General features: G+C 38.5%; 1 protein-coding gene across 2 annotated transcripts in view; it reads right to left on the bottom strand.

Moving 5' to 3' along the window:
- The window catches only part of PRR16 (proline rich 16), a 331,236-nt gene that overhangs the window by 117,698 nt on the left and 187,167 nt on the right, over positions 1-26,371 (bottom strand). For both annotated transcript variants that reach the window (XM_004609806.2, XM_055143264.1), the window contains one exon: positions 469-1,378. In XM_004609806.2, coding sequence (XP_004609863.1) covers positions 623-1,378 — 756 coding nt within the window. In that variant the 3' untranslated portion in view covers positions 469-622. The remainder of the gene's footprint in view (positions 1-468; positions 1,379-26,371) is intronic.

The raw sequence follows: 26,371 nt of genomic DNA on the forward strand, positions 1-26,371 counted from the left end.
CTTTTGGTTTTGTCATTTTTTACAATCGTTTATTGACAAATGATAGAACGTTCCATAGACCAACATCTTTCATTGCATATAAGGCAGAACACAAAACAGCTGTTTAGCATTAAATATAAACTTTTCTGTATTCTCCACATTTAATAATAAAAAAGTAGTAAAAAAGCAGCTCCAGAAAAAAAATAATTGGTATTAAAATTTCTTATTCCAAAAACCATTTTTCAAAGCTAAGCATAGGAAGTGTTATTAATATATAGATTCGTTTGGGATGAATAAAACATATCACATCCATCTCTGATAACTAATAAAAATATTTGAAATCTATAGGTCACAGTTTATCACGGATCAGTTCTTTAATTTGCACATATATAAATATAAATATGTATCTTTTTCATTATTTTGTGGTTTTCAGTGGTACCAATTTTAAATAACTTCTACCCAGATATAAACAACATACTGCATACTTACCAAGTAATTTTTATGCCACTTTGCTGAACGCAGGATTTATATATTTGGGCTTTTTATTGCTTGTGCAGAAAGTGCTCATTACTTATAATTTTACGTTTATAATATAGAAAGGAAAAGAAAACAACAAAAAGTTTGCTTTTGACAATGGCAGACGTCACACTGTTGTGGTAGTGGACTTCCTCAAGATGGTCTTCTGTGGTTTTGGTGCAGTGGAAGGAGGCACAGTTGCAAGTCTGATTGGGGGGAAGCTGGTGCTGTGGCTTATGCCCAGCCCCCCATTTTCTAGCGGGAAAGGAGGGAGATGGGGTGGCGGCGGGAGGGGAGGGCCTGGGGGTGGAGGCTTGCCCAGGCTGTGGCCAGGTTCACTGTGGAAGTGCACCTCCCTGCTTTGGATGTGAAATCGGGGGTCACAGTCGGGGCAATAGCCGTGGTACTGCACTTTCTCACTGAAGCGCACGCGCTCCCGCGGCCCCGCCTGTGGACACCTGTCTTTTTCCGGTCTATGCATCAGAGGTGGCCCTGGAGCCTTGTCCGAGTTTTTGCTGGCCTGGCAGCAGAGGTCTCCATTCGGAATTTTGCTGGGAGGTCCTGGTAAGCCTCCATTGCGCAGAAGGGTGCCGTTGGTCTTTAGGGGATTGGTGGGCGGGACCCCCCTTTGGGGGTCTTCACACTTCACTGGGGTCAACCTGGGTGGCGGCGGCGGTGGGTTGGGCTTTCTCAGGACTGTGAGGATAGCAGAGGGATGGGCCGGCGCTTTGATGAGAGGCGCGTTGGCCTGCAGTTTGAGCTTCTCTATGCTGGATGCTGTGGTGCCACTCGAGCTACTGTTCAGGGTGTCTGTTTTGGAGCTGTCGGTCATCTCATCCTCCAGCTGTAGGTCGGAGGTCAGGGTGTCAATCTGGTCAACCACCTGGCAGAAAGCACAAGGGAGCTGTTGAAGAATGACCCAAAGTGACATCCCCTCCCACTCGTACTAAGACACACTGTCTTCGTTTCTGGTTGTGATCTGCAAGGAGAGACATATACTAAGTGGGGCAGCTCAATGCCCACACAGAGCACCTCCTCGGTCTGCATGCACCATCTCGGACTCTTCGACCCACAGAGAAATTTCTGATTGGTACAAAGCTGATTTACTCTGGGCGAGTGAGTTAGCTCAGTGGGTTAAAGAACATATTTGGTAGGCCCAGCTGACCTGAGATGCCACCCCTGCAATGATGTGGTCTCCCACGTACCATAGCATATAGCCCTGGTGACCTCAGCACAAATGGAAAAGTTCCTGCACCTACCCCCAAAATGTAAAGCTATATTTTATTCTTGTGTAGCATAAAAGAAAATGCAAGGAAAACATTTATCTCAGGTCCCAAATGAGAGGAAGTCAGAAAATCTGCAAAATCATGACTTTCTAGAGCCCAGCAGAAAGTTGAAGTCATGAGGTATGCAAATGAAGGAACCCAATGAGCTGCTATGACATTGCATCTTCTGAAAAGATGGAGGAGTGAGCACTGTGGGACTTTTGGCAAATCACAGAGGAAGGAGGTAACATCCACTCAAGTGAGCAAAGAAAGAAACCAAAAGTTGAATGAATAATCAAGGGCAAATTATATGTTATTATGACAATTTAAAGTCCCTTGATGCCCAGACACTAGGTAATGTTTACTCACTTGTTGCATCCTGTTTATGGGCCCCTTGAGAACAACACCAAAGGCAGAGCAAATACTGGAAGTATTCTCTTGGGCACACAGTCACGGACCCAATTTCCATCCTAGATCCATTCTCTTACAAAACAGAATTTCAGAGAGCTGCGAGGGACAGGAAATGGGAATGCAGGCAGCCCAAGGGAAACACCCTTTGTCCTCCCTTCCAATCCAGGTACAGCCTGGTGCAGGGGGCCTTCCCAGGCCATGGGACTGAGAAGACTCAAGCAAAGCCGGTTTCTAACCTAGACCTGCAAGGGAAACGGGAACGCAGATGGCCTGTGGGAAATGCCCTTTGTCCTCTAGGACATCTTAATCAACAGAAACACATTAAACCAATAAGTCATTCCCACAGCTCAATTAATATTACACCAAAAACACAATAGTACCAGTGAGCGTGAAGGTCTAAACCACAGAGGTCACAATGGTAAAGCAATGCAGAAGCCCACTAAGCTTACTTAGTAAAGAGACTAACCGAGATGACCCCAAAAGTAATAAAGTGCTAGACAACCTCTCTGACAAGGAATTTAGAATGGAGTTACTGAGGATGTATAGGGAGCTAAAAGAAGGCACCACCAATAGAATACAAGAGGATTTGAAAATAGATATGGGAAAAATGCAAACAAAATTACAAACGGAAATGAGAGATCTGAAAAACCTGGTAGGTGAATTGAAAAACTGAGCAAGGCCTCAGCAACAGAATAACAGCTGCTGAGGACAGAATCAGTGAGCTCGAAGATCAAGTGCAGAGACTCTCCAGAAAAGAGCAGAAAATGGAAAAAAGACTCACAATCAGAGAACAGATGTCAAGAGAAGATAGGGATGAAGCCAAGAGGAATAACATACAAATTATTGGAGTCCCAAAGGAACAAGAAGAAAACCCTAATGAAGAAGAAACTGTCAAAGACATCATTGCTACGACATTCCCAGAGCTGAAGAAGACATGTGACCACATTCAGGAGGCCCGAAGTGTACCAGCTAGAAGAAACCCAAATAAAAATGCCCCAAGACACATCCTGATCAAAATGATGAAAACCTTAGACAGAGACAAAATTCTGAAATCAGCAAGATCAAAGAAAGGAATTGCCTATAAAGGAGCATCCTTAAGATTCACAGCAGACTTGTCTAATGAAACCCTCAAGGCCCGAAAACAGTGGTGGAATATAGTGAAAAAACTCAATGAAATAAATGCCTCACCAAAAATACTTTATCCAGATAGACTCTCATTCATATCATAAGGAACAACACAGTTTCACAGACAAACAATAGCTCAGGGACTTCACAGTCTCAAAACCATGGTTACAAGAACAACTAAATGGGCTACTTCAAGACAAGACAAGCCCCCCAAATACACCAAACTTTGGCAGAAAAATGGGACAAAACCCCATAACAATAATAAGATGATGGCACTGAAAATAGAAGCAAATAAAACACACAAACAGAAAATCAGATCAAGTATCTTGAAATTAAATACCTCACTAATGAATAACAATTGGCTTAGAAAGGAAATAAAAGAGGAAATCAAAAGATTACTGGAAATGAACGAAAATGAGGACATGAGTTACCAAAACTTATGGGACAGTGAAAAAGCTGTGTTAAGAGGAAAGTTTATAGCTCAGCAAGCATTCCTCAGGAAGGAAGAGCAAGTCCACATCAATAACCTAAACTCACAGCTCAAGACCTTAGAGAAGGATCAATAAAAGGAGCCCAACCTGGACAGGAGGAAGGAAATAATAAAACTCAGAGCAGAAATTAATGAGATGGAAACCAAAAAAAAAAAAAAAACAATCTGAAAGATCAATGAAACCAAGAGCTGGTTCTTTGAGAAAATACACAAGGTCAATAAACCTCTAGCAAGACTCACAAAGAAAGGGAGAGAGAAAATCCTAATAAACTGAATTAGAAATGAAAAGGGGGACAACACAATAGAAACTACAGAAATTCAAAGAATCTTCAGAGATTACTTTGAGAAACGTTATGCCATGAAACAAGAAAACCTCTAGGAAATGGATAAATTCATGGATTCTTATAGCCTTCCAAGGCTGAACCAAGAAGACCTGGAATACCTGAACAGAACTATCACCATCAAGGAAATGGAAACAGTAATAAAAAGTCTTTCCAATCACAAAAGTCGTGGCCCAGATGGATTCACTAGTGAATTCTTCCAAGTCTTTAAAGAGGACATACTCCCAGTCCATTTTAAACTTTTCCAGGAAATTTAAGTATCAGAAACAGTTCCAAACAGGTTCTACGAAGCAAATATCACCTAGGTACAAAAGCAGACAGAGATACCAAAAGGAAAGAGAATTACAGGCTGATATCCCTGATGAACACAGATGCAAAGATTCTCAATAAAATCCTAACAAACAGAATTCAACGACTCATCAAAAAGGTCATAAACCATGACCAAGTAGGATTCATCCCGGGGATGCAAGGATGGTTTAAAATTCGCAAGTCAATCAAGATAATTCATCATATCAATAAAAGAAATAATAATTACCATATGATCATATGAATAGATGCAGAGAAAGCAGTTGACAAGATTCAGCACCTATTTATGATGAAAATTCTCAGTAAAACAGACATCGAAGGAACTTTCCTCAACATAGTCACAAGCCCACAGCAAGCATCATTCTCATCGGGGAAAAACTAAAAGCCTTCCCTCTAAGATTGGACACAAGAAAAGGTTGCCTCCTCTTCCCACTCCTATTCATATAGTACTGGAATTTCTGGCCATAGCAATTAGGCAAGAAAAAGATATCAAAGGCATACAGATAGGAAAGTAAGAGATCAAGCTATCACTATTTGCCAACAATATGATCATATATTTAGAAAACCCTAAAGACTACAGAAAAGCTCCTAGAAATAATAGTTCCATATAATAAAGTGGCAGGCTATAAATCAACACCCAAAAATCCCTGGCTTTCTTATATACAAATAACGAAAAAGAAGAAAGAGACATTTAAAAAAATCCTGTTCACAATAGTACCCCAGAAAATCAAGTACCTCTGAATCAGCTTAACCAAAGAGATGAAGGACTTATACGAGGAAAAGTGCAAAAAAACTACTTCAAGAAATAAAAGAGGACACTAGGAAATGGAGTCACATCCCCTACTCATGGGTAGGTAGGATTAACATTATCAAATAGCAATACTCCAAAACGCACTATACAGACATTTTTCAAAGAAATAGACAAAACACTCCTGAGTCTCATATAAAACAATAAATCCCCCAAAATAGCTAAAGCAATCCTTGGGAAAAAGAAGATGGGTGGCATCACTTTCCCTAATTTCAAGCTTTACTACAAAGTAGTAGCAATTAAAACAGTATCGTATTAGGCTAGAATCAGACCTTCAGGCCAATGGAATAGTGTTGAATATTCTCTCACATACTCTCACATGTATTACCACTTAATCTTTTACAAAGGAGCAAGAAATGTGAAGTAGAACAAGGAAAGCCTTTTCAATAAGTGGTGCTGGGGAAAATGGATAATTACCTGCAAAAAAAATGAACTCTGATCTCTGTATAATGCCAAGAACAAGAGTCAGATCAAAGTGGATTCAAGATCTCAATGTAAGACATGAATCCATAATGTAGGAAATGTAGGCAGAACCCTCCATGACATTGAAGCTAAAAGCATCTTTAAGGATGAAACACCACTGACCAAGCAAGTGAAAACAAACATAAACAAATGGGACTATATCAAATTAAGATGTTTCTGCACTTCAAGAGAAACAGTGACTAAAATACAGAGAGAGCCCACAGAATGGGAAAGAATATTTTCCCAATACCCACTTGATAAGGGACTATTATCCAAGATATACAAGACACTAGTGAATTGTACAAGATAAAAACCTCCAACCCCATTCAAAAATGGGGAGAAGAAATGAACAGAAGTTTTCTCAAAAAAGAAAAAAATGGCCAAAAGGCACATGAAAAAATGCTCCACATTGCTAATCGGCAAGGAGATGCAGATCAAACAATGAGATGGCACACATTCAAAAGAACAAAAGCAACCAGTGCTGACATGGATGTGGGGGAAAAGGATGCTCTTTCACTGTTGGCCCAGCCCTTCTGGAAAACAATTTGGACATTCCTTTAAAAACTAGAAATTGAGCTTCCATATGACCCTGCAATACCACTTCTGGGAATATATCCTGAGGATGTAAAAAAACACAGTAGAAATGACATCTGTACCTATATGTTCATTGCAGCACTGTTCACAATAGCCAGAATCTGGAAACAATCCAAGTGCCCTAGAACAGATGACAGGTTAAAGAGACTTTGATACATCTACACAATGGAATACTATGCAGCTGTTAGGAGAGATGAAGTCATGAAGTTTGCTTATAAGTGGATTGGCATGGAGGTATCATGCTAAGTGAAATGAGTCATAAAGAGAGGAAAAGACATAGAAGGACTACACTCATTTGTGGAGTATAAAATAACATAACATGAGACTGACACCCAACGAGGGTAGACACAAGGGCCAGGAAGATTGCTCCATAGTTTGAAGCCTGCCTCATGAACAGGGGGAGAAGGCAGCTGGAATAGAAAAGGGACCACTAAGAAAATGATGGTTGGAAGGATTGGTCAGGATGGGAAAGGTGTGCTGAAAGTAGATAAAGGACCAAAAGTGATGATCTCTTGGTGTCTGTGTTGCGAACCCTAATGCCCAGAAGGAGAGAGAGAGTCTGTGGGAAATTATCTGACCTGGAAGCAGGGGGAGGGTGATAAAGTGGGGGGATATGCTAGGGAGATTGGTGGTGGGGAATGTGCACTGGTGGAGGAATGGATGTTTGAACATTGTATGATTGTAACTCAAACATGAAAGCTTGTAACTGTGTCTTATGGTGATTCAGTAAAATAAAATGAAATAAAAACAGAATTTCAGAACTAGGAGAACAGGAAGGCACACCTACAAGATACAGGCACTAAAGGCAGATAATGAGATTAGCAAGATTTTACTTGGCTTTTCTGCTACCTATCTCAGTGCACCACCTCTGATGCCACTCTCTAACACCAAGAACCACAGAAGCCACATGGGTGAACTGGTTTTCACTGGATAACACTAAGAATGACAGAGAACTTTCCTGCAACTAACCTTTTATTTTACCAGAATGTGATTGTAATGAAATTACAGTTTCCTCTATCATGCGGCTCATGTCATGAGAATTTGGAAAATACCATATAAATTGTAGAAGAGGCATTGTCCCTAATGCTGGAAGATCCACATCTACAGGGCTAGCTTTCCAGTGAAAGTCCTCCCTTTCTCAAGAACATCCATCCCCAGGCTTAGTGAAGCCTTGAGCATACCCAGATTTCAGACTTTGGGGGGCATCTCTTCTTTAAGTTTGTCCACACTCTGTGTCTCTCTTATAGCAAACATGAAAGGAACTGCATGGAAGCTCCCACCAAGGGCTTGGCTAGTTGTTTATCAAATTTATACACTGCTTTGAAGAAAAGGTGGTGGGAATCAGGATTTCAATTCAAATTCTTCCATTACAGAGCTCAGCCAATGGGCTCTAAGTCACTGATGCTTGCTGCAGTCTGAGATCTTGGAGCCATTGTTATGGTCACTATGTATGTATTATTATGTGATCATAAGCAAGTTAAGGGTTGCTTTAAAAATGATCTCTTTTCATATGAAGACAAGCCAATCATTTGCTTTCTATATGCCTCTCTTACTTGGGACAAAACTGAATTTCACTATTTGACACAGGATGCCCGAAAGAAGTTAAAAATAAAACTATTATTATTTTTAAATTTTTCAGGTTTTTGAGTCACATGTTATAATAATGTTCAGGCATTACTCCTGGCTCTGCACTCAGAAATTACTCCCATAAGTCTCTGGGGTACTGGGGATCAAACCTGGGTCAGCCACATGCAGGGAAAGTGCCCTACCCATTGTACTATTATTCCAACTCCCAAATGAAACTATTACCATATATCTAGAATTTAAAGTTCATGTAGAAATTTTACTTCTTCCTCAATTGTAAGGGTTATTAATTCACCAGAGCAGAGTCTTCTGTTTTAATTCTGAAACCTGTATATTTAAAATCCATTTACTTCTCTCCAATTTCATATTTGATTCTAATTTGAGCCATCATCACAAAACATAGCCTAGTTACTTTATTTTCCCTCATTTTCATAACAGAAGAGATATTTTTAATTGAATTATGCTTTTGACAACTCTCTGCTTAAAATCTCTCAATACCTATTCATACTCCAGCTGCAGATCATTATCAGAGACTGAGGGACATAATGAATGTGAGTGAGATGAGCCAGCATCGTTCCTGGGAGCATGTATGTACTGTTTCACTTGGAGAGGTCAGAGACTCTTGACTTGTGACTGTCTCACAGACTGGCAGCAAAGGAGAGGAAGCAGGTGAGCTGAGAGGGAAGTGGGGCGGCAACTCCAAGATGAATAGGTACTTCCGCAGTCCCAGAGGGGCCTGACAGTTCCTGGTGTGTTTTTATCTCTTCCTTGACATCTCCTTAGCCTAAAACCTGAAACAAACTAAATAATACCCTGACAGAGAAGGAAATCCAGAGGGAAGACCTGACATTCATTAGCTGCTGTAAGAATGGGAAGACATGGCCATGGAATGTGCTCGAAGGATGAGTGGCTATCGATATGAGAGGAGTGTTTCTAAAAGTCCACTCAAGAAAGAGCCTGCTTAAAGTCTTCTGGGAGAGGAGAGTGTGTGGGAATGAATAATTTAAAGTAGACTCTCTTGGGATTAGAGCCTGTGGAGAGACTAGGGAAGCAGTCTGGCTGTAAGGATCTTTGTTGTGCTCTAATAACAAATGGACACAGACTAAGGAAAAGAAGATAAAATAGTCAAAGAATCATGCCCTTTTAAAAAAGATGATGAATTTGATTTCAGAAAAGCCAACTTGAGTTTAATTTTAATGATATAAGTCACAGGAATCTAAACAAGAAATTGAAACAAAGCCATCTCCGGGTATACCACCTTTCAAAGGTAGAACTTGGAAAAGAATGATAATCTCACAATAAGTAAAAAAGAATAAATACACCTTTTCCAGGTCACATATAATCAGGCTGACAGATCTTCCTATAAGCTTTAGGAAGAAGGCTGAAGGAAACAGAGAAACATGTTCCAATCTGAAAGACACTGAGGAGGTAATGAAGTTTAACTTCTGTAAATGTAGAGACAGACAGACATATGCACTTCAGACCAGAAAGGAGAGATTCTTCTTCCTGCTCTTTTTTTTTTTAGTGGTGAAAAAACCAACACCTTTCAATTAGACAAAAAAAAAAAGTAAAAACAAAATAAAGAAACAACGTTGGACAAGGAAATTGTTGGTTAATAATAAGGTCTTATAAACAGGATCAAGGACATCCACTGTAGCAGAGGCCTTTTAGGATAAAAACAGACAATTCAAGAGTAACACAGGTTTATGGGGTTGAAAGCACAAAGATGTTCTTTCTGTTCTTCTCTTTCTTTGTTTGTTTTAAGTCTTCCTCTTTGTTTAGTCAGAGTTAACCAGTTATCAACCTAACTGGGTAGAAAGGAATTAGATAAGTGAATGTAAAGTAGTTTAAAAGAAAAATTTGCTCTATCTATATGTTCTGACGTCTGGAAGGTCCAGTTGCAGGATGGCGACTACCTGGTCATGATCTCGAGGCCATGCTTCTGACTCTCAGGGACAAGCCCACAGCCATCAGCATTTACCAGGACTATGAGCTGGGCCAGTTTACCTTCTATAACGCCACTTCTATAACACCACGGACAGGTCTCACCTGCTACCTTTCACAGAACCCTTTGCTCAAGAGCTCAGGCTGTACAGAAGTATAAAGCTAGACTGCGCCCCTCTCTCTGTGGGCACGGGAAGGGCTGAGGAGTGATGTTCACACCCTTGGGTTCCCCCTGCCTCATGTGAATAGCTCATGGTCTTGTAAATATGAAACTCTTTGCATTAGGTGCAGATGCTCAGGGATGATCAGGGAAGAAATGTTCCATTTTGTAACTCTTTGTAATGCAAAACCAATTTTTTTTTGTATTTTATGTCTATTACAACATGCCAGTCGACCAAAAGCTTACATTCAGTAGACTGGGAACACCTGTAAAGGTGTTTAGAGACCACCCCAAAAGCCTCTGTCTCTCTCGGAGAACCTGGCAAGCTACCGAGATTATCCCGCCCTCACGGCAGAGCCTGGTAAGCTCTCCAGGGCGTACTCAATATGCCAAAAACAGTAACAATGACGGTCCTCATTCCTCTGACCCTGAAAGAGCCCCCAATATGCCATCGGTCTACACTAGCATGCGGCAGGGGCGAATGGAGACGTTCCTGGTGCCCGCTTGAGCAAATCGATGAACAACGGGATGATAGTGATATAGTGATATGTTCTGAAACATCTGACTTTGAATGTGGAAAAAGAAAAAGATCATAAATAGGTCATTTAAAAAAGGGCAGTAGGGACTAAAACCAGGAGCTCTTAAAACAGTTGCCAGTGTTTAAAGTTTCCCCAAGGAATCAATGGTCAATCAAAGGTTTTCATGTTCACAAGTTACTACAAGATCCGTATACACAGAACCGTGGTGTGGAAGACTTTTAACTAGTGCCTGTTTCTTTAGAGACCTCCTCTGATTTCTAGACTGGCCAGACCCCCTGGTGCTCAGTGATTACAAGTAGTTGTTGTGCTCCAAGATCACTCCTGGTAGGGGCAGGGACCATATAGTGCAGGGAGAGAACAACTCCTGAAGGCAAAGCATTGCCTCCAGTCCTTTGAGCTAACTCTCCAGTCTCTTTTGAGACCTTCTGATGATTAAAACTCAAACTCTGGTAAACACGGGAGAAACCACAGCATGAAATTAAATATAAATTTACAGATTTGGGAACTATTTTGCCTACATCAATGTATCACTGTATCACTGCCATTCCATTGTTGTTCATTGATTTGTTTGAGCGGGCACCAGTAACATCTCCATTCCTCCCAGCCCAAAGGTTTTAGCAGCCTCTCCTTACTCATTTTTCCCAATGAGTGGAGGCTCTTTTCAAGATCAGGGGAATGAGAACTGCTATTGTTACTGTATTTGGCATATTGAATACACCACAGGGAGCTTGCCAGACTCTTCCGTGTATTTCAAATGCTTTGTACTTCAAAATTATCCCCAGTGTCTAAGTATGTTACTTGTAGATAGAAATCCAGGTACCTAAGTTTGTAAAAGATGAAAATTATCATGCTTAGACAAGGAGGAGAATGAGTGAATATTGTGAAGCATCAGCTATAATGCTGAGATATTTTCTTTTTAACATCTGCTATAAGGGAGTCAGGATAATATGTTAACATTTGTTAAGTCTGCATTCTATTTGTTTTATTTATTTTTGTCAAGTGTGAACTATTTTATAATTTGAAACTAAAATAAATTTTTAGCACTGGTCAAAGTTAGAAAGAAAGAAAAGGAGCAATTCTTATAGCTGCCATGTGGAGCACAAAGTGAATGCTATGTAGTTTATTTACTTGGCTAGTTAGATGTTATTGCAGCCAAGTGAGGGATGAATCAATTAACCAGACAAGGACTCCACTGTCTTATAATTACACTTCGCTATTTTGCTGAAACTATTTCAAAATATCATATTGCAACTACAAAGGTAACCACAGGCCTGATGGAATTAAAGTGCAAGTCAAATGAAGAAGGGAGTATGATACACATAGATTGTTTGCAGATATCTAGGTGTGAAAGGCTGCAGAACAAAATTCTTACACCTAATAACAATGACATTTAAACATCAGGTGCAAAGAAGAAATGAATATTTCCAACTTGTTATTGAACCACCAGTTCAAGTGATTGTGGGACCGCACAGCTAGAGAAAAATTTTCTAAAGGGAGTGAAACAGAACAAGATTCACAGAAAGATAATGCCAAGCATTGTATTTGATGGTTCCAGTTTTTTTCTTTAACATACAAAGAATCTATGCGCAGCTTGTGGAATAATTAAGAATAATGATCATTGTGACATAGAAGTCACATGAACAGCAGGTTTTCACCCTGGGAATATATTCCTCATATTTTCATAACTATTTCATAGGAACAGATTTGGGAGACATTTAGTGGTTCTATGATATCGGATATTGGCTGCAGTGTAAAACTCAGTTTATATTACTTCAGCAAATATTAAACTCCCAGAATAAAAATACACTGAGGATTGTTATTAGAGGTAAATTCAAGATAAACACATAAATGCAAAATTAAAATAAAAACTAGAAGATTTTCTTTATGTGCCTACTGGGCTCAGTACTTTTACTTAGTCACTGGAAGCACAGATCTCTGTATCCCTGGGAGAAAATTGGAAGTGCATATTTTCCAAATTTGTAATACTATACCCAATGGAGGAAGTTGATGCACTGCAGACCCCAAGAGTAAGCTATTTCTTCCCTTTATACCCATCCCTTACCCATTTCCCCATCAGGTTTTGATTTTCAAAGTCTTCAACTCTTCCTATTCCAAATAGTCTAGAAAGACAAACAGGATGGATGAGGCAGAAACAAAGAATTGAGTGATAAGGAAAACCTCTCTTCCGGGGTACCTGTCTCTATCTCACCGGCTCCACATATTATCATAAAAAATGTTTTTATGTCTTTTGCAAACAACTAAGTTAGTTTCAGTGTGTAGTTATCTTTACATATTTCCTATGTGGCTGTATATGGATTTAGATCTTTCCTAAGTTCTACTTAGAGTGTTTAATTGAAAGCCACATGATATACTGTTTTATTGCCTTAAAAACAAACAAAATCCCCAGGGTCTCTTCAACCACAAAAGTTTCTTTAGCGGATATCATGAAGGGAAAAGGGAAGTTAAACCAAAAATATATCTGTGTAAGAAACCATAAATTCTTCTGAAATCTTTATTATTGAATTATGCAACTATCTCTTTTCCAGCCACAAATTACTGAAAAGAGAAATGAATGGAGGCCACAGGAATTTCTGCCAAGAGTAATGTAAACAGAGTCCTTTAGCTATAACTGTCAGATTGAGTTCAGTAGCTGAACTCAAATGCAGGCTGATACAAGCATTTGTCCAAGGGGACAGGATGGCACTTTCAGAGTCAGCAAGAAGCTTCCTGGAAGAAATGAAATAGAAAGTTCTAGAGACACCAATGGGGCAATTCCAACATGAAGAAATTGGGCTCTATTTCCTTGGTGTCATATTTATAACTCACAAACTTCACTTTTATTTTTCTGCACTGTAGAAACATTTCATAAAATCTATATTTATAGATTGGTTGATCAAGTTGATCAAGTTGACCAATTGACTGATTTATCTATGATCAATCTAGGCCAAAAATCTACTGACAAAATTTAAAAAATGAATTTAATTAATTCTTCATCATGCAGTTAATACAATTTTGCATTCAGTCAATAGGCCCTGGCATTTGTTATACTGCATATGCATTAATGTGTATGAATCACTGCTGTCATTGAATGTGAAGGGAACAATTATATTGAATGGGATTTGTGATAGAAGCAATTTAACAAATGGGCATGCTGAAATTTGGATAACTCTGGAATTTATTGTTATTTACATAAGAATGTATGTGAACTTAAAATACAAATATTGGTGACTCAGGAGTTTTAACTTTTAAATGGTCCAGTTTCCAGGAAGATTGTGTGGGTGGAGAACACTACTTCTTGCCTCTGAAAGAATGCCTATAGTGGTCTTGTGTTCGTAAAATTCTCTCTAGATTTCTAGAGCAGACCTTATTTTCTTGACAATATTATTGTTTTTTAGAGTCCAGCCCATCTGATGCTGAGAGAGTTTTAAATATACCAAATATAATATTGTCATTTTATTACAGAATGCTGACGTATTTTCCTTGCATTGCATTGGGCATATCATGGGGTTAGATAATGGGAGTAATTCAGGGTAATGAAGGCAACATCCTGAAGTTGGCAGATAACCATCTCTGAATAACTCTGCCTTGTTTCTCCTAGGGTATGAACTACATTTTCAAGTGCAAGTTCATGGCTGGAGCTCCAAGGTTTGACAAGGGTAGAAGGTACATGTACCCTCTTTAAAGAGATAATTCTAAAGTAATATATTTTGCTTATAGCTCACCAATAAAATTCAAGCTCTTATATGCTTAGATACTAGGAAATGTAATCTATTATCAGAGGTTACACACATCCTATAAATCAGTTTCTTCTACAGAAAAAATATATATTCAACTAACATCTTCTAAAATAGGGATTAAAACACACATGCAGATCATATATACAAAACCAAATAATTTGAATCAATTTCTCATTGGGAAGAAAATATAAATATGCAAATTAAATTAAAAGATTTGGGACCAGAGAGGGTATGCAGTTAAGGCCCTGCCTTGTATATTGCTGACTCAAATTTGATCCCAGGCACTACAAATGGTCCCATAAGCACAGATCTTGGAGTATCTCCTGAGCACCAGTGGCAAAAACCAAATTATTTTTTCTTCCTTACTAAGGTGCCAGAGAGACAGCTTAATAGGTGGAGTTCATGTGACACATGTGGGAAGCTAGGGTTCCATTCTTAGCACTGTATGGTGGTGCCCCAAGCACTATTGAGCACTGCTGGGCATGACTCCAAAAGTCAAAAACAAGGAAAATTTTTATTGCAAGGTTATAAATGATTTTTGAGACAGCAGTATATTGTGGGGTTGTGAAGTTTACTTTTTAAATACTCATATAAATGGTAATTCAACCTTGTTTCTCTGAAAACTAACTAATGAAAAATAAACAAAGAGCAACACTTATTTGTAGCCATTCTGTATCAATAGAAAATCAAGATAAAGTTTACATGTAATTTGTCTCCCTTTTCTGTGGGTTTAATTGGATTTGTAAATACTTACTATACAAATACTATTAATATGTTGAATCTTGAATTACTGAGCATTAAAAAGTAAGATTTCTACTTAATAGGTATTGATTATATGTTAATGTCTTCTTTAATAAATTATATTTAAATGAGATCAAAGAAATACAACTAGTAATGCATTCAGACAATTTCCCAGAGTATGGTACACATTGACCAGAAAGTTTCATAAATACATAGGAAAATCAATATAATACTGGAAAAGTCACTAGTAGAGTTTCAAAAAGATTCCAATTAAAAACTAGAGAGAGTGGAATTAAGAAGGAGAATGTAGGAGTGTAAAATGACGAAGTGACGTTTTACAGCAAAGGACATACTGTGTCAAATGGTCCCACTTTTTTTTTTTGCTTTTGGGTAACATCCAGCGATGCTCAGGGCTTACGCCTGGCTCATGCACTCAGGAATTACCCCTGGTGGTGCTCAGGGGACCATATGGGACACTCAGAATCGAACCCGGGTCGGCCTCCTGCAAGGCAAATGTCCTACCTGCTGTGCTATTGCTCCAGCCCCTGGTCCCAATTTTAAGTGTACACTCTAAAAAATAACCTCTGATATTCTGGCTAAAAGTATATAAGACTACAAAGAGTAGGGAGAGGAAGAGGAGGAAAGAAGAGGAAGAAGAAAAGGGAGAAGGAGGAGGGATGAGGAGAAATTAGAAGAGGAGAAAGAATGGTAGGATGAAGAGGTAGAGAAGAATTCTAGGAGACCAGGAAGAAGAGGAAGAGGGCAACTCAGAGCAAAATTCTTCTTGGTGTTTCAATACAAAGGTACAGAAAAGGAGCAGGAGCAGAGAGTTTGTCTTCTTTTTACCCAGAGACCCCAAAATATTGGCTACACATCTTGCCTATACAGATCTTACAATTAGCATCCTTCCTCATTCCATCTATGCCAAGGCCTATAAAATATCTTTATGTAATGTGAATAAAAGACTCAAGATAATAAGATAACTGAGGGTCACCAGTAGCACAGATTCCAATGCCCAATATGAGTGAACATATAATAATGAATACAGTGTTGTTATTAGTCAACTAAAGAGGACTGTGTATTAAATCCAATTGATGTGTTTTTCAGAGAGTTTTCAGAGTGAACATAGTTATAAAATAGGAGCATATATGAAAAAACAGATATAAGTACATGGAATGTAACTATAAAATAGGAACATATATAAAAAACATTAAAAGTGTAGAATGTAAATATAAAATAGGAAAATTTTATAAGTACATATGGTATGTCAATACAATTTTATAAGATTAATAAAAAATAAAATTAAATTAATTACCAATGAGATAAAATATTATCAATAAATAAAGCAAACTTTTTCTTTAAATATTAGAAAATATAAAACTTAATGCAGTGCATACAGACGATGATCTAAACTGATATACTACTAAAACTTATATACTGTTATAATGCAATCTTCAATGAAAGCAACAGAGAACTTTTAAAAAATGATAAAACGCATGGAGCTAGAAAGTTAACTCTGGCACTGCAATGAACAAGTGATTAGTTCCAGACAAAAAAAGAAAGTATAATCTGGCAATAATCAAAGACATGCAGAAGAAAAATTTCTAGTTGACAATGAAAGTGGAACTTCAGAAGAAAAATCAACTCTTAATCAGAATGAATGTAAAAACAAAACAAAACAAGTAAATCAATTACTAATTAAACACAGGACAACCAGAAATAAATAAAAATCAAATCATCATTACCCGCTTTAGGACAAATAAAAGGCAGTTTACCAGTAACTTCAAAAGTCCTGAAGCAAAATGATATAATGACTCTAATATCAGCAAAATAACTGTGACCCGAATATTTGATTAAATCAACAATCCACTTCAAATTGAAATAGGAATATTTTAGATATTAATTATATAAAAATTTGGATTCCTTTAAAAGATTATATCTTAACTATAGCATGGTAAAATGACAGTAAGAACATAAAGTATTCCAGAAATGTAATGTACTAAGAAGTGTATCAATAAATGCAAGGATTGACAGATTCATGACTAAATCTCGGAAGTGATGCAAGTCAAGCCACTAAAATTCATTGGCACAGCAATCTCCCAACTGAAATATCTGGGGTTCCTATAGGAGGGGGAAGACTGAGCCCCGTACTGCCAACGCCCTGGCAACTGAACCCACAATGCACAGCTGCTGCCATGTCAACAGCCCAACTCCAGTGATTCATGACTCATCTCTACAGAGACACACCACTGTCTGTAGCACTGTTGTCCTGTTCTTCATCGATTTGCTCAAGCGGACACCAGTAATGTCTCCATTGTGAGACTTACTGTTACTGTTTCTGGCATAACGGATATGCCACAGGGAGCTTGCCAGGTTCTGCCATGCAGGCGGGATATTCTCGGTAGCTTGCCAGGCTCTCCTAGAGAGATGGAAGAATCTAACCCTGGTCGGTCGCCTGCAAGGCAAATGCCCTACCCACTATCTATAAAATAACAACAGAGATACCAAACAAATGGAAATTCCAGGTACACCGGTTTACAGGCTTCGAACTCTGGGGTCTTCTTGCAGTGGGGATTGGCAGCCCTGCCACCCCCATACTGCACCTCTACTCTGGAAGTGCCAGCAGCCACACCCACATCCCACAACCACCTCCTTTTAAACTTATCTATTAGCCCAGTTTTACAGATTCACAACTAAATCTTGGAAGAGATGCAAGCCAAGTCACTCAAGTTCAGGAGACAATGGTCTCCCAGCTCAAAACTCTCGATCATTCTCTGGAAGAGGGCAGATGAAGGAGTCTCAACCTGCAGAAATCTGGGCTACTATTCCCACACCCCACAGCTGCCACCATGCCAACGGCCCAACTCCACTGCTTAAGAAATCTCTGCAGAGACAACAAACTGCTGAAAATTCACTGCACACAGGTTTTCAGGCAAAAACTCTGGAGTCTTCACAGAGTTAGGGTAGGCAAGTTACAGAAGTCAACTAAACTCAAAAAAGAGAGAAATAATACAGAAGGCTCAACTCACAAGTGTATTAAACTCTCAGACAAGAACTTAATGACACCTTGGTGAGATATAAAAGTTTGCACATATTTTCTTTTACTGAAGTATTTTTCGATAATTTTCTTAGCCAATTAGTTGTAACAAGCAATACAAAATAAATTATGCTAATACAAAATAAATGCCTGTTAAGGGATTGGGCTTGAGAGTGGTTGGGAAAATGGGGCCATTGTTTGAGGAAAGATCACTCTAGTGTTGGGATTGGGATTGGAACATTGGATTCTCTTAACAAATGTAATATGAACAACTTTGCAAACAATGGTATTTAAGTAAAGTAGGAAATAAATAAATATGAGAATTAAAGGAACGTCAACACTAGAGTTCTAAAGGGCAATCTTTTAAAGCTAAGCCAGGGAATCAAAAGTTTTCAAGATAAAAATTTAAAAATTACATTCAAAGGTGACATAACTGGAAAGTTGTCAACCCTTAGTGATGGGGTAAAAGTAACTATTGTCATGTAAGTGATGAGAATAATGGTTTGTAAGAAGAGAATCCATTTGAATATTGAATTGAGCCATTTAGAGGCTCAAGGAAATACTTGTTTAAAATTTATTGCCTTATAAATTCATACACAGTGCTTCAGTCTATTTTCACTCTCAAGAAGCAGATTATTGATTTTTTTCCCAAGATGCAGCAACAATGAAAAGCACCAGCTAATCCTTCATCTTCCACAGAGGTGAGTCATATGACATGGTTTGAAGTCTGAAAAACAAAAATAGGATCATGTCTAACTAGGGTTTTTAGGGGGAGGGTTTTGGGGGGAATCACCCAGTGATGTTTAGGGGTTATTCCTGGCTCTGCACTCAGGAATTACTACTGGTGAGACTCTGGGGATGCTGGCAATAGAGCCTGGTTGCCCATGTGCGAGGCAAGTGCCCTACCTGGTGTGCTATCTCTCTAGCCCTACTGTCAGACTGTCTGAAAAATGAAAATAAATAAAAAATTTATCTCCATGAAACAAGTCTAGGTAGGATGGAGAGGATAAGGAAAAATAAATTACCTTACAAAATCTTATAAGGAGTTTGATTTAGAAACGGGTGTATGCTACATAGGAGATGGTTATAATCATACCCCTCAGAGAACAAAGGGTGAACAACACATGGTTCTTCCCATTCAAATCACAGTTACTGCACAGGGTGATATGTATGGATCTGTTATCACAGGGGAGCAGAGGAAGGGCTCTTTCCATGCAGATCAGTTTATGGCAGGAACCAGACATTGCTTAACACCAGATAACACCTGAGAAATGTCTTTAGTGATAAAAAAGAAAGAAGGAAAATTGTATTTCTCTGCAGAAACTATACTAGGTCCAGAAGTCTAAGCATATGAAGTATGACTTTGCAAGTGTCAGTGAGTAACAAAGTGGGAGAAGACACCTGGAGATGAGTGAAAGATCAAAGCCAGGTGGTGGGGAGCCCTATAGGTCATATGAGGGATTTTTTAACTCTGGCTGCAATTAGGAAGGTCATTTTCTAAAAAGGTTCTCAGGTGTGGCACCATTATCTAGAAATCTGATAGAAAAGGTGATGTACTTTGCACAGATGCTGATTTATCTGGCTGAAAATTGAAAATCTACATATTGCCATAAGCCAATATGCAGTTGAGAAAAGAAACTGACCATGGGCCAGAGAGATAGCACAGTGGGTAGTACCATCTTGCCGTACGCACAGCTGACCCAGGTTCTATACCCAGCACTGGAGCCGGAGTAAAAGTACAGTGGGTAGGGCATTTGCCTTGCACACAGCTGACTCAGATTCTATCTCTACAATCCCATATGGTCCACTGAGCAATGCCAGGAGTAAGTCCTGAGTGGACAACCAGGAGTAACCCTCGAGCACCTCCAGGTGTGACCCAAAAAGTCAAAAAAAAAAAAAAGAAAACATCTCAGTATCCAGCCCTGAATATGGTCTTTTGAATCCTGCCAGGAGTGTTTTCTGAGCACTGAGCCAGGAGTAAGCCCTAAGCACTGCTGGGTGTGGGAGGAATAGGAGGAGGAGGAAGAGAACAGGAGGAGGAAGAGGAGAAGGAGGAAAAGAAGAAGAAAAAAATAGGAGGATGAGGAGGTCAAAGTAAGTGCTCTGATAGAGTAAGCAGATGGGCTGGCATATCAAGGCGCCTCATGTCTTTTGGTGTCAAATTCCTTATAGTCACTGCATGAGTAGTATGTTGAGATTTCAGCTCTAAATATCAAATTCAACTCAAGTGTAGCTGGGGGAGATAGCTCAAAGGGCTGAAAAACATGTTTGACATGTGCAAAACCACCAGTTTAGTCTCTGTCATCTAATGTTCCCACCTCTAGCACTTCCAAATGTGGCTCTGGTGGCCCTGAAACACTGCTGGACGTGAGCACTGAACCAGGCCACAGGTCGGCTGGGGATCACTGCTTGAGAACTGCACCCTTCAAAAAAATTATTCAACTCTAGTGATATTAATGGACATTACAAAAACTTAGAGTTTATGCTATCTGAAGTACAAATGACCCCCAACATTTAACTAAAAATTTTGCAAGACCAAGACGTTTAACTTCTTGTGGACCAGTCACATGCTAGGGATGGAATTCAGAGGGTTATTTTTTTTTTTATCTCAATAGGGTATTGGCATTCCTTTTAAGGTTTTCCTCATAAAAAGGTGTATTTTTAACTTCCATTGAAGGAAGCAGAAATTCCCCAAATGATCACATCAGTGTCATCACTGTCATCCCGTTGCTCATCGATTTGCTCAAGTGGGCACCAGTAATGTCTCCATTGTGAGACTTGTTACTGTTTTTGGCATATCGAATATGTCACGGGTAGCTTTCCAGGCTCTGCCATGTGGGCAGGATACTCTCGGTAGCTTGCTGGGGTCTACGAGAGGGGCAGAGGAATCGAATCCAGGATGGTCTCTTGCAAGGCAAACGCCCTCCTCGCTGTGCTATTGCTCCAGCCCACATACAATTATAAATTTCCATGTACCCAGATGCTTACTGCTTCAAATAAAAAACAAAACAAAACATAGAACAATGAAGTACTGAGAGAGAAAGAGTAATTAAAACACTACTTTGTTCCATCTGGCTAACATGCCATATACATTATGATCATGTAAATTCCACATTATTGTATATCAGAATAGTGTGAGATTTATGATTTTCCTTATCCCTGTAACAAACATTGCCACAGAGTTTCATGGTTGAAATGCCACCGCTAAGTTTGTGTTTTTATAAGCTGTCTTGTTATTTTAACTGGTAACATGCTTCAGCAGAGATTTCCAGCAAAGTGTGGAAAAGCAAGCATCCCTCATCATGATCACTTTAGCAACTTAATAGATGTAAAAGAAGGCCTATCCTTGCTTCTTGTGAGTAGACAGTTTGAAATGATTCCATTATGTTAATAATGTGCAGGTGGAGACTGTAACTCATAATAATGAAAGTGTAAACAAGCTTATGGCTTTTAATCCTGGTATCTTTTTGCATTTACAAAGTAGAAAGGAAATAAAATGCAAGTTGTCTATTATTTCCCCTACTGATGTTAAACTAGCTCACTAAAAACATTCTGAATGCACCCTAAGTAAGGTGAGAAAGAAAAAAAAAAACTTCTCTATTCAATCCACTCTTTATTCTGTTTAATCCATTTTCCTGCATTGCAGGAAAACACCTTTCTTAAAAATTTTCCAAATATTAAAGTATTTATGCTGTACCTCATAATCATGATAGATTGATGTGGTAATCATTAATGTAATACATTTTGTTGAACATATATGCCTGTTCAACAAAATATATATATATATTGCATTTTTATACATATAATAGAATTATTAAGCCTGAGATAGCACAGTGGAAAAGGCTTTGCATGCAGCCGACCTGGGTTCGGTTCCTCCACCCCTATCTGAGAGCCTGGAAAGCTACCGAGAGTATCCCACCCGCACGGTAGAGCCTGGCAAGCTACCTGTGGTGTATTATTCAATATGCCAAGAACAGTAACAAGTCTCATAATGGAGACGTTACTGGTGCCTGCTCGAGCAAATCCATGAACAACGGGATGATAGTGGTGATAGTGGTGAAAGTACTTTCTTCTTGCTCTTCAGATAGGTCAGAAAAAATACATAGTAAAATCAAAACACTGCTAGGACAGGGAAGATGGAGGGATAGTAAGCACAGCCAATCCGGGTCTGATCCTGGCATTCAATATGGCACCCGGTTACCACCAGGAGTGATCTCTGAGGGCAGAGCCAGGAGTAAGCCCCAAGTACAGTCAGAACCCAAATAAGACAAACCAAAATACTCCTGGGATCTTGGCCCTCCTTTCTGCACCGGTAGGCATGATCACCTGCAGCCTCACAACAGCCTCTGCATTCTCCTCTGATGTTCAGAGGAGGTGAAGATCCTGCCTTTAGGTACTGCCCCTAGGCCTGTCATTCTTCTCTATTCCCTCCCCCTCAATTCCCCCCTACACACACTTTGCCTGTATTTCCAAAATTAGCCCATGAGCCCCACTGCCAGAACACAGTGTCTCTGTAGTTTTGTTTGTTTGGGGGTCACATCAGGTAGCTACCCCTGGTTCTCTTCTCAGTAATGATCCCTGTTGGTGCTCATGGAACTGTATAGAATACCAGGGATTTGAACCAGAGATGCTGAATGCAGGGCATGAGCCTTGGACTATCTCTCTTGCCCTGTAGTTAGTTTCCTCTTCTAATGTTTGTCTCCTTGGCGGGTATGTAAGTTCACAGAGAGCAAAATATCTCATATCTTTATGTCCAGAATGTGAATTCATATTGAGTGAATAACATAAGCATAAATACAGTAAACTTCATATACTATACATGTAACTTTTTAATATTAGGTATCATTATTGTTATTGTTGGGCTGGAGCCATAGCACAGCAGTAGGAGCCTTGACCCGCATTCGATTCCTCCGCCCCTCTCGGAGAGCCCAGCAAGCTACAGACAATATCTCGCCCAAGCAAGGCAGAGCCTGGCAAGCTACCCATGGTGAATTCAATATGCCAAAGACAGTAACAACAGTCTAACAGTGGAGATGTTACTGTGCCCGCTTGAGCAAATCGATGAGCAAAGGGATGACAGTGACAGTGATTGTTATTGTTATAAGGGCCAAGCCCAGGTAAGGGGCATGGATAGCTCACACAGAGCTTGGTATGTACTTGTACGTGCTCTTCACATGTGCTGCAACATTTGAGTTATATCCATAATAATGTATTGACTAATCTATTTGCTTACATGGTAATATGTAATATCACTATATTATTTATTTCATGTATGTTTTCATCTCAAATAAAATTGGGTTATAAAGAGATTATATGCATGATATTTGTAGTCTGATTTTTTCTAAAATGTCTATTATATATTTTAAAGTATAACAGAAATGGAGGTAAGGCTTTGGAACAGCATTTTGAAATAAGCATGCAAGATCATGCAATATCTCTAAAGAAATATTTACAAATTTATTCAGGTGTTTTGTCTTGTGTCTTTACTTTGTACATCTCACATTGTGAGTGAAATATTTAGTCTATAACATAAAGGAATAATTTTGTGTAGCACTGTAGCACTGTCGTCCCATTGTTCATTGATTTACTTGAGCAGGCACCAGTAATGTCTCTGTTGTGGGACTTGTTACTGTCTTTGGCATATCGAATATGCCATAGGGTAGTCATAATTTTGTGTAAAGAATATTATTTAAATTATAATAGAATTGATGCAGAATATTAAAGTACTTATCAATAATATCAGAAAAACTCTTACTTTATTCCTGAATATCGTGAACATATAATTATATTGTAGATGTAGTAAACTTCTTAAGTATTCACAGTAATAATTCTAAAAATATTGATATTCATAAAGTTTTAAATTCAAAGAGTAAAAAGTACAATTCTTCTTGAATGCAATTATAATAAAATAGTTTTCATGGTCAATGTAGAATATGAGTATATTCTACATTAATTTTGGAGAGAACAATAACAAATCAAGCATGGAAAAAGTAGTGCTTTCAGAGAAGATCTTTAAAATTGTTAATATTTAAAAGGAACTTTGAAAGATTAGATAGAAAATGTGGAAGAGCAATCCAAGATCAATAAAACTCAAAGGAAGGAAACTTTGGAAAACAAAGAATATTCCCAGAAGAAAATCATCCCAGACAGCCAATTGAACAATTAAATGGTACTGTTGTGTTTGTGTGTGTGTGTGTGTGCACACATAATCATACATGCACATTCAAACCAACATATACACAGGTTGATTAATAGGTGAGGAAGTAATGAGATCAATTAGGAAAAGTATAAAATATTTGAAGACAGAAAGATGAAGTAGTGCTTGACTGTGGATAAACACTATTGGGATTAAAACTTATGTGAGCATCTATAATGTTATAAGCATGATAAAGAGAGAAAGTCATAGCTATAAAGCAAGTCATTGAAAACTTATTGGGGGAGAGTGGAGAGGTAGTATAGTAGGCAGGGTGCTTGCCTTGCATGCAGGTACCTTGCATTCAATCCCTGGCACTCCATATGGTCTCCTGAGGACTCCAAGGAGTGATCCCTGAGTGAAGAGCCCAGAGTAAGCCTTGAGTACCACTGGTGTGGCCCGAAAATTAAAAGAAATTCTTGTCATAAGCAAACTTAGGGAAAATATGGAAAATGATGCAAATGAGTTATATCACATTATTTACACATTAGTGAAAACATTTGCAAATCTCTTAAACTCATATTTAGACTAGCTTTCCCAGCTTGAAAGTACCTTGTCTAACTCAATTCTGACAAGTTTGTGCTGAACCTGAACACACATGGGCAACTGACCCTTGCTTTGATAGATATGCACACATTGGGGGCTGCCTCTCTGCAACTGAGTCCCAGTATGTTTCACAGGGCAAGGGGAGTTGTGTGTCAAAATATAATGCCTTTGGGGCTAAATGGATGAACCAGAGTATACAGGATGAAAGAGAGCAGAAGATTTAAAATTGGGCATTGTTCTAGACATGACTTCTCAGACACATACCCTTATCATCATAGGACTCCATAGATATCTTATACAAATAAGCTACAAATAATTTGAAAAGCAAGGAAGACCCCCCCCCCCCCATCAAATCCCACCCTGAGTATTACCATTTAAAACTGCTAGGGCTCTGAAAAGGGCTATTTCATAGCCCTAATTCTGTCAAACTTTCCTGAAAGTCATCCTGAATTTTTTCTTTATAAGAACAAAGAACTCAGAGAAAAAGCAGTTCCTACTGACTATGTCTGACAAGATGTGTGTGGAGATACCATAAATACACATATTCTATAACACATGGCATTAGGAGGAAACAAAGAAGAATGCCTTTCTGATCCTTAAAAAATGTTATATTACTTAACATATCAGAATTGTAAAATATACTTGACTTCTAGGTTTACAGATTTCACTACTTTTCTCTTATTAAAATATAAAATATTACCTTTCCTACATACAATGTCACATTTAACATATTTTGCTTATGACCAGGATAAGATATTAGCTTAATTTTTATGTTACAGCTACATAACATAACACTTTCTAACACTATCTTGAAATTTTGGAAGCCAAAGAAACTTTATTATTTTTCTTCACGATTATACTCTCATTGGTTTAAAAACAAAACAAAACAAACAACAACAAAAAAGCAAAGCCCTCTAGTGGCCAAAATAGTGTATATCATCGAAATCTATTATTGGGTAATATTTCAGTGTTTTTGTTACATATTTGTTAAATTGTTAATATAAACTCAGAAATAACATTTCTTTTTTTATTTCAAAACAAGAGCTTTCTATTTTACTGAGGTGTAATTTAATTTAGAAGAGTTGTACTATCCAAGTTGATAGAGTAAGACAAAGGATGTTAAAATATTACAGGTTAGATGAAAATACTCAGGAATTTCATAATTTAATATGCAGAGAATTAGGCATGTGGATTTTATAAACAAATGCTTTTAATATTAAGTGAGAGGGTTCTGGTTAAACATTCTAGTATTTGCTTCCTGGCCTTGTAAACTGTTCTTTTCAGAAGGTTAACATTAAACATCAACCTAAAAATTACTTGAGAAATATTTATAAAGTGATATAGTATTCGGAAACTCCACAACATAAAGCTATCAACTCTCAAGGTGCTTAGCCAAGAGTCCCATCATGCTATAGTTGGCTTGAATTCAATTGTCAAACAGAACTGAATACAAACAATTCCCCCCAGTGACAACGTGTATCCTACAGGGATGCAGATGTGTGTATATCTAAGAGCTGAGTCCTTGAGGGAGCATTAGAGAGACAAAAGTGGGTTGAAGTCATAATTTATAATTTTCTAATTAATGTATTCTTT

Source organism: Sorex araneus, chromosome 6 (genome assembly GCF_027595985.1).
Source record: "Sorex araneus isolate mSorAra2 chromosome 6, mSorAra2.pri, whole genome shotgun sequence".
In the NCBI taxonomy this organism is placed as follows: domain Eukaryota; kingdom Metazoa; phylum Chordata; class Mammalia; order Eulipotyphla; family Soricidae; genus Sorex; species Sorex araneus.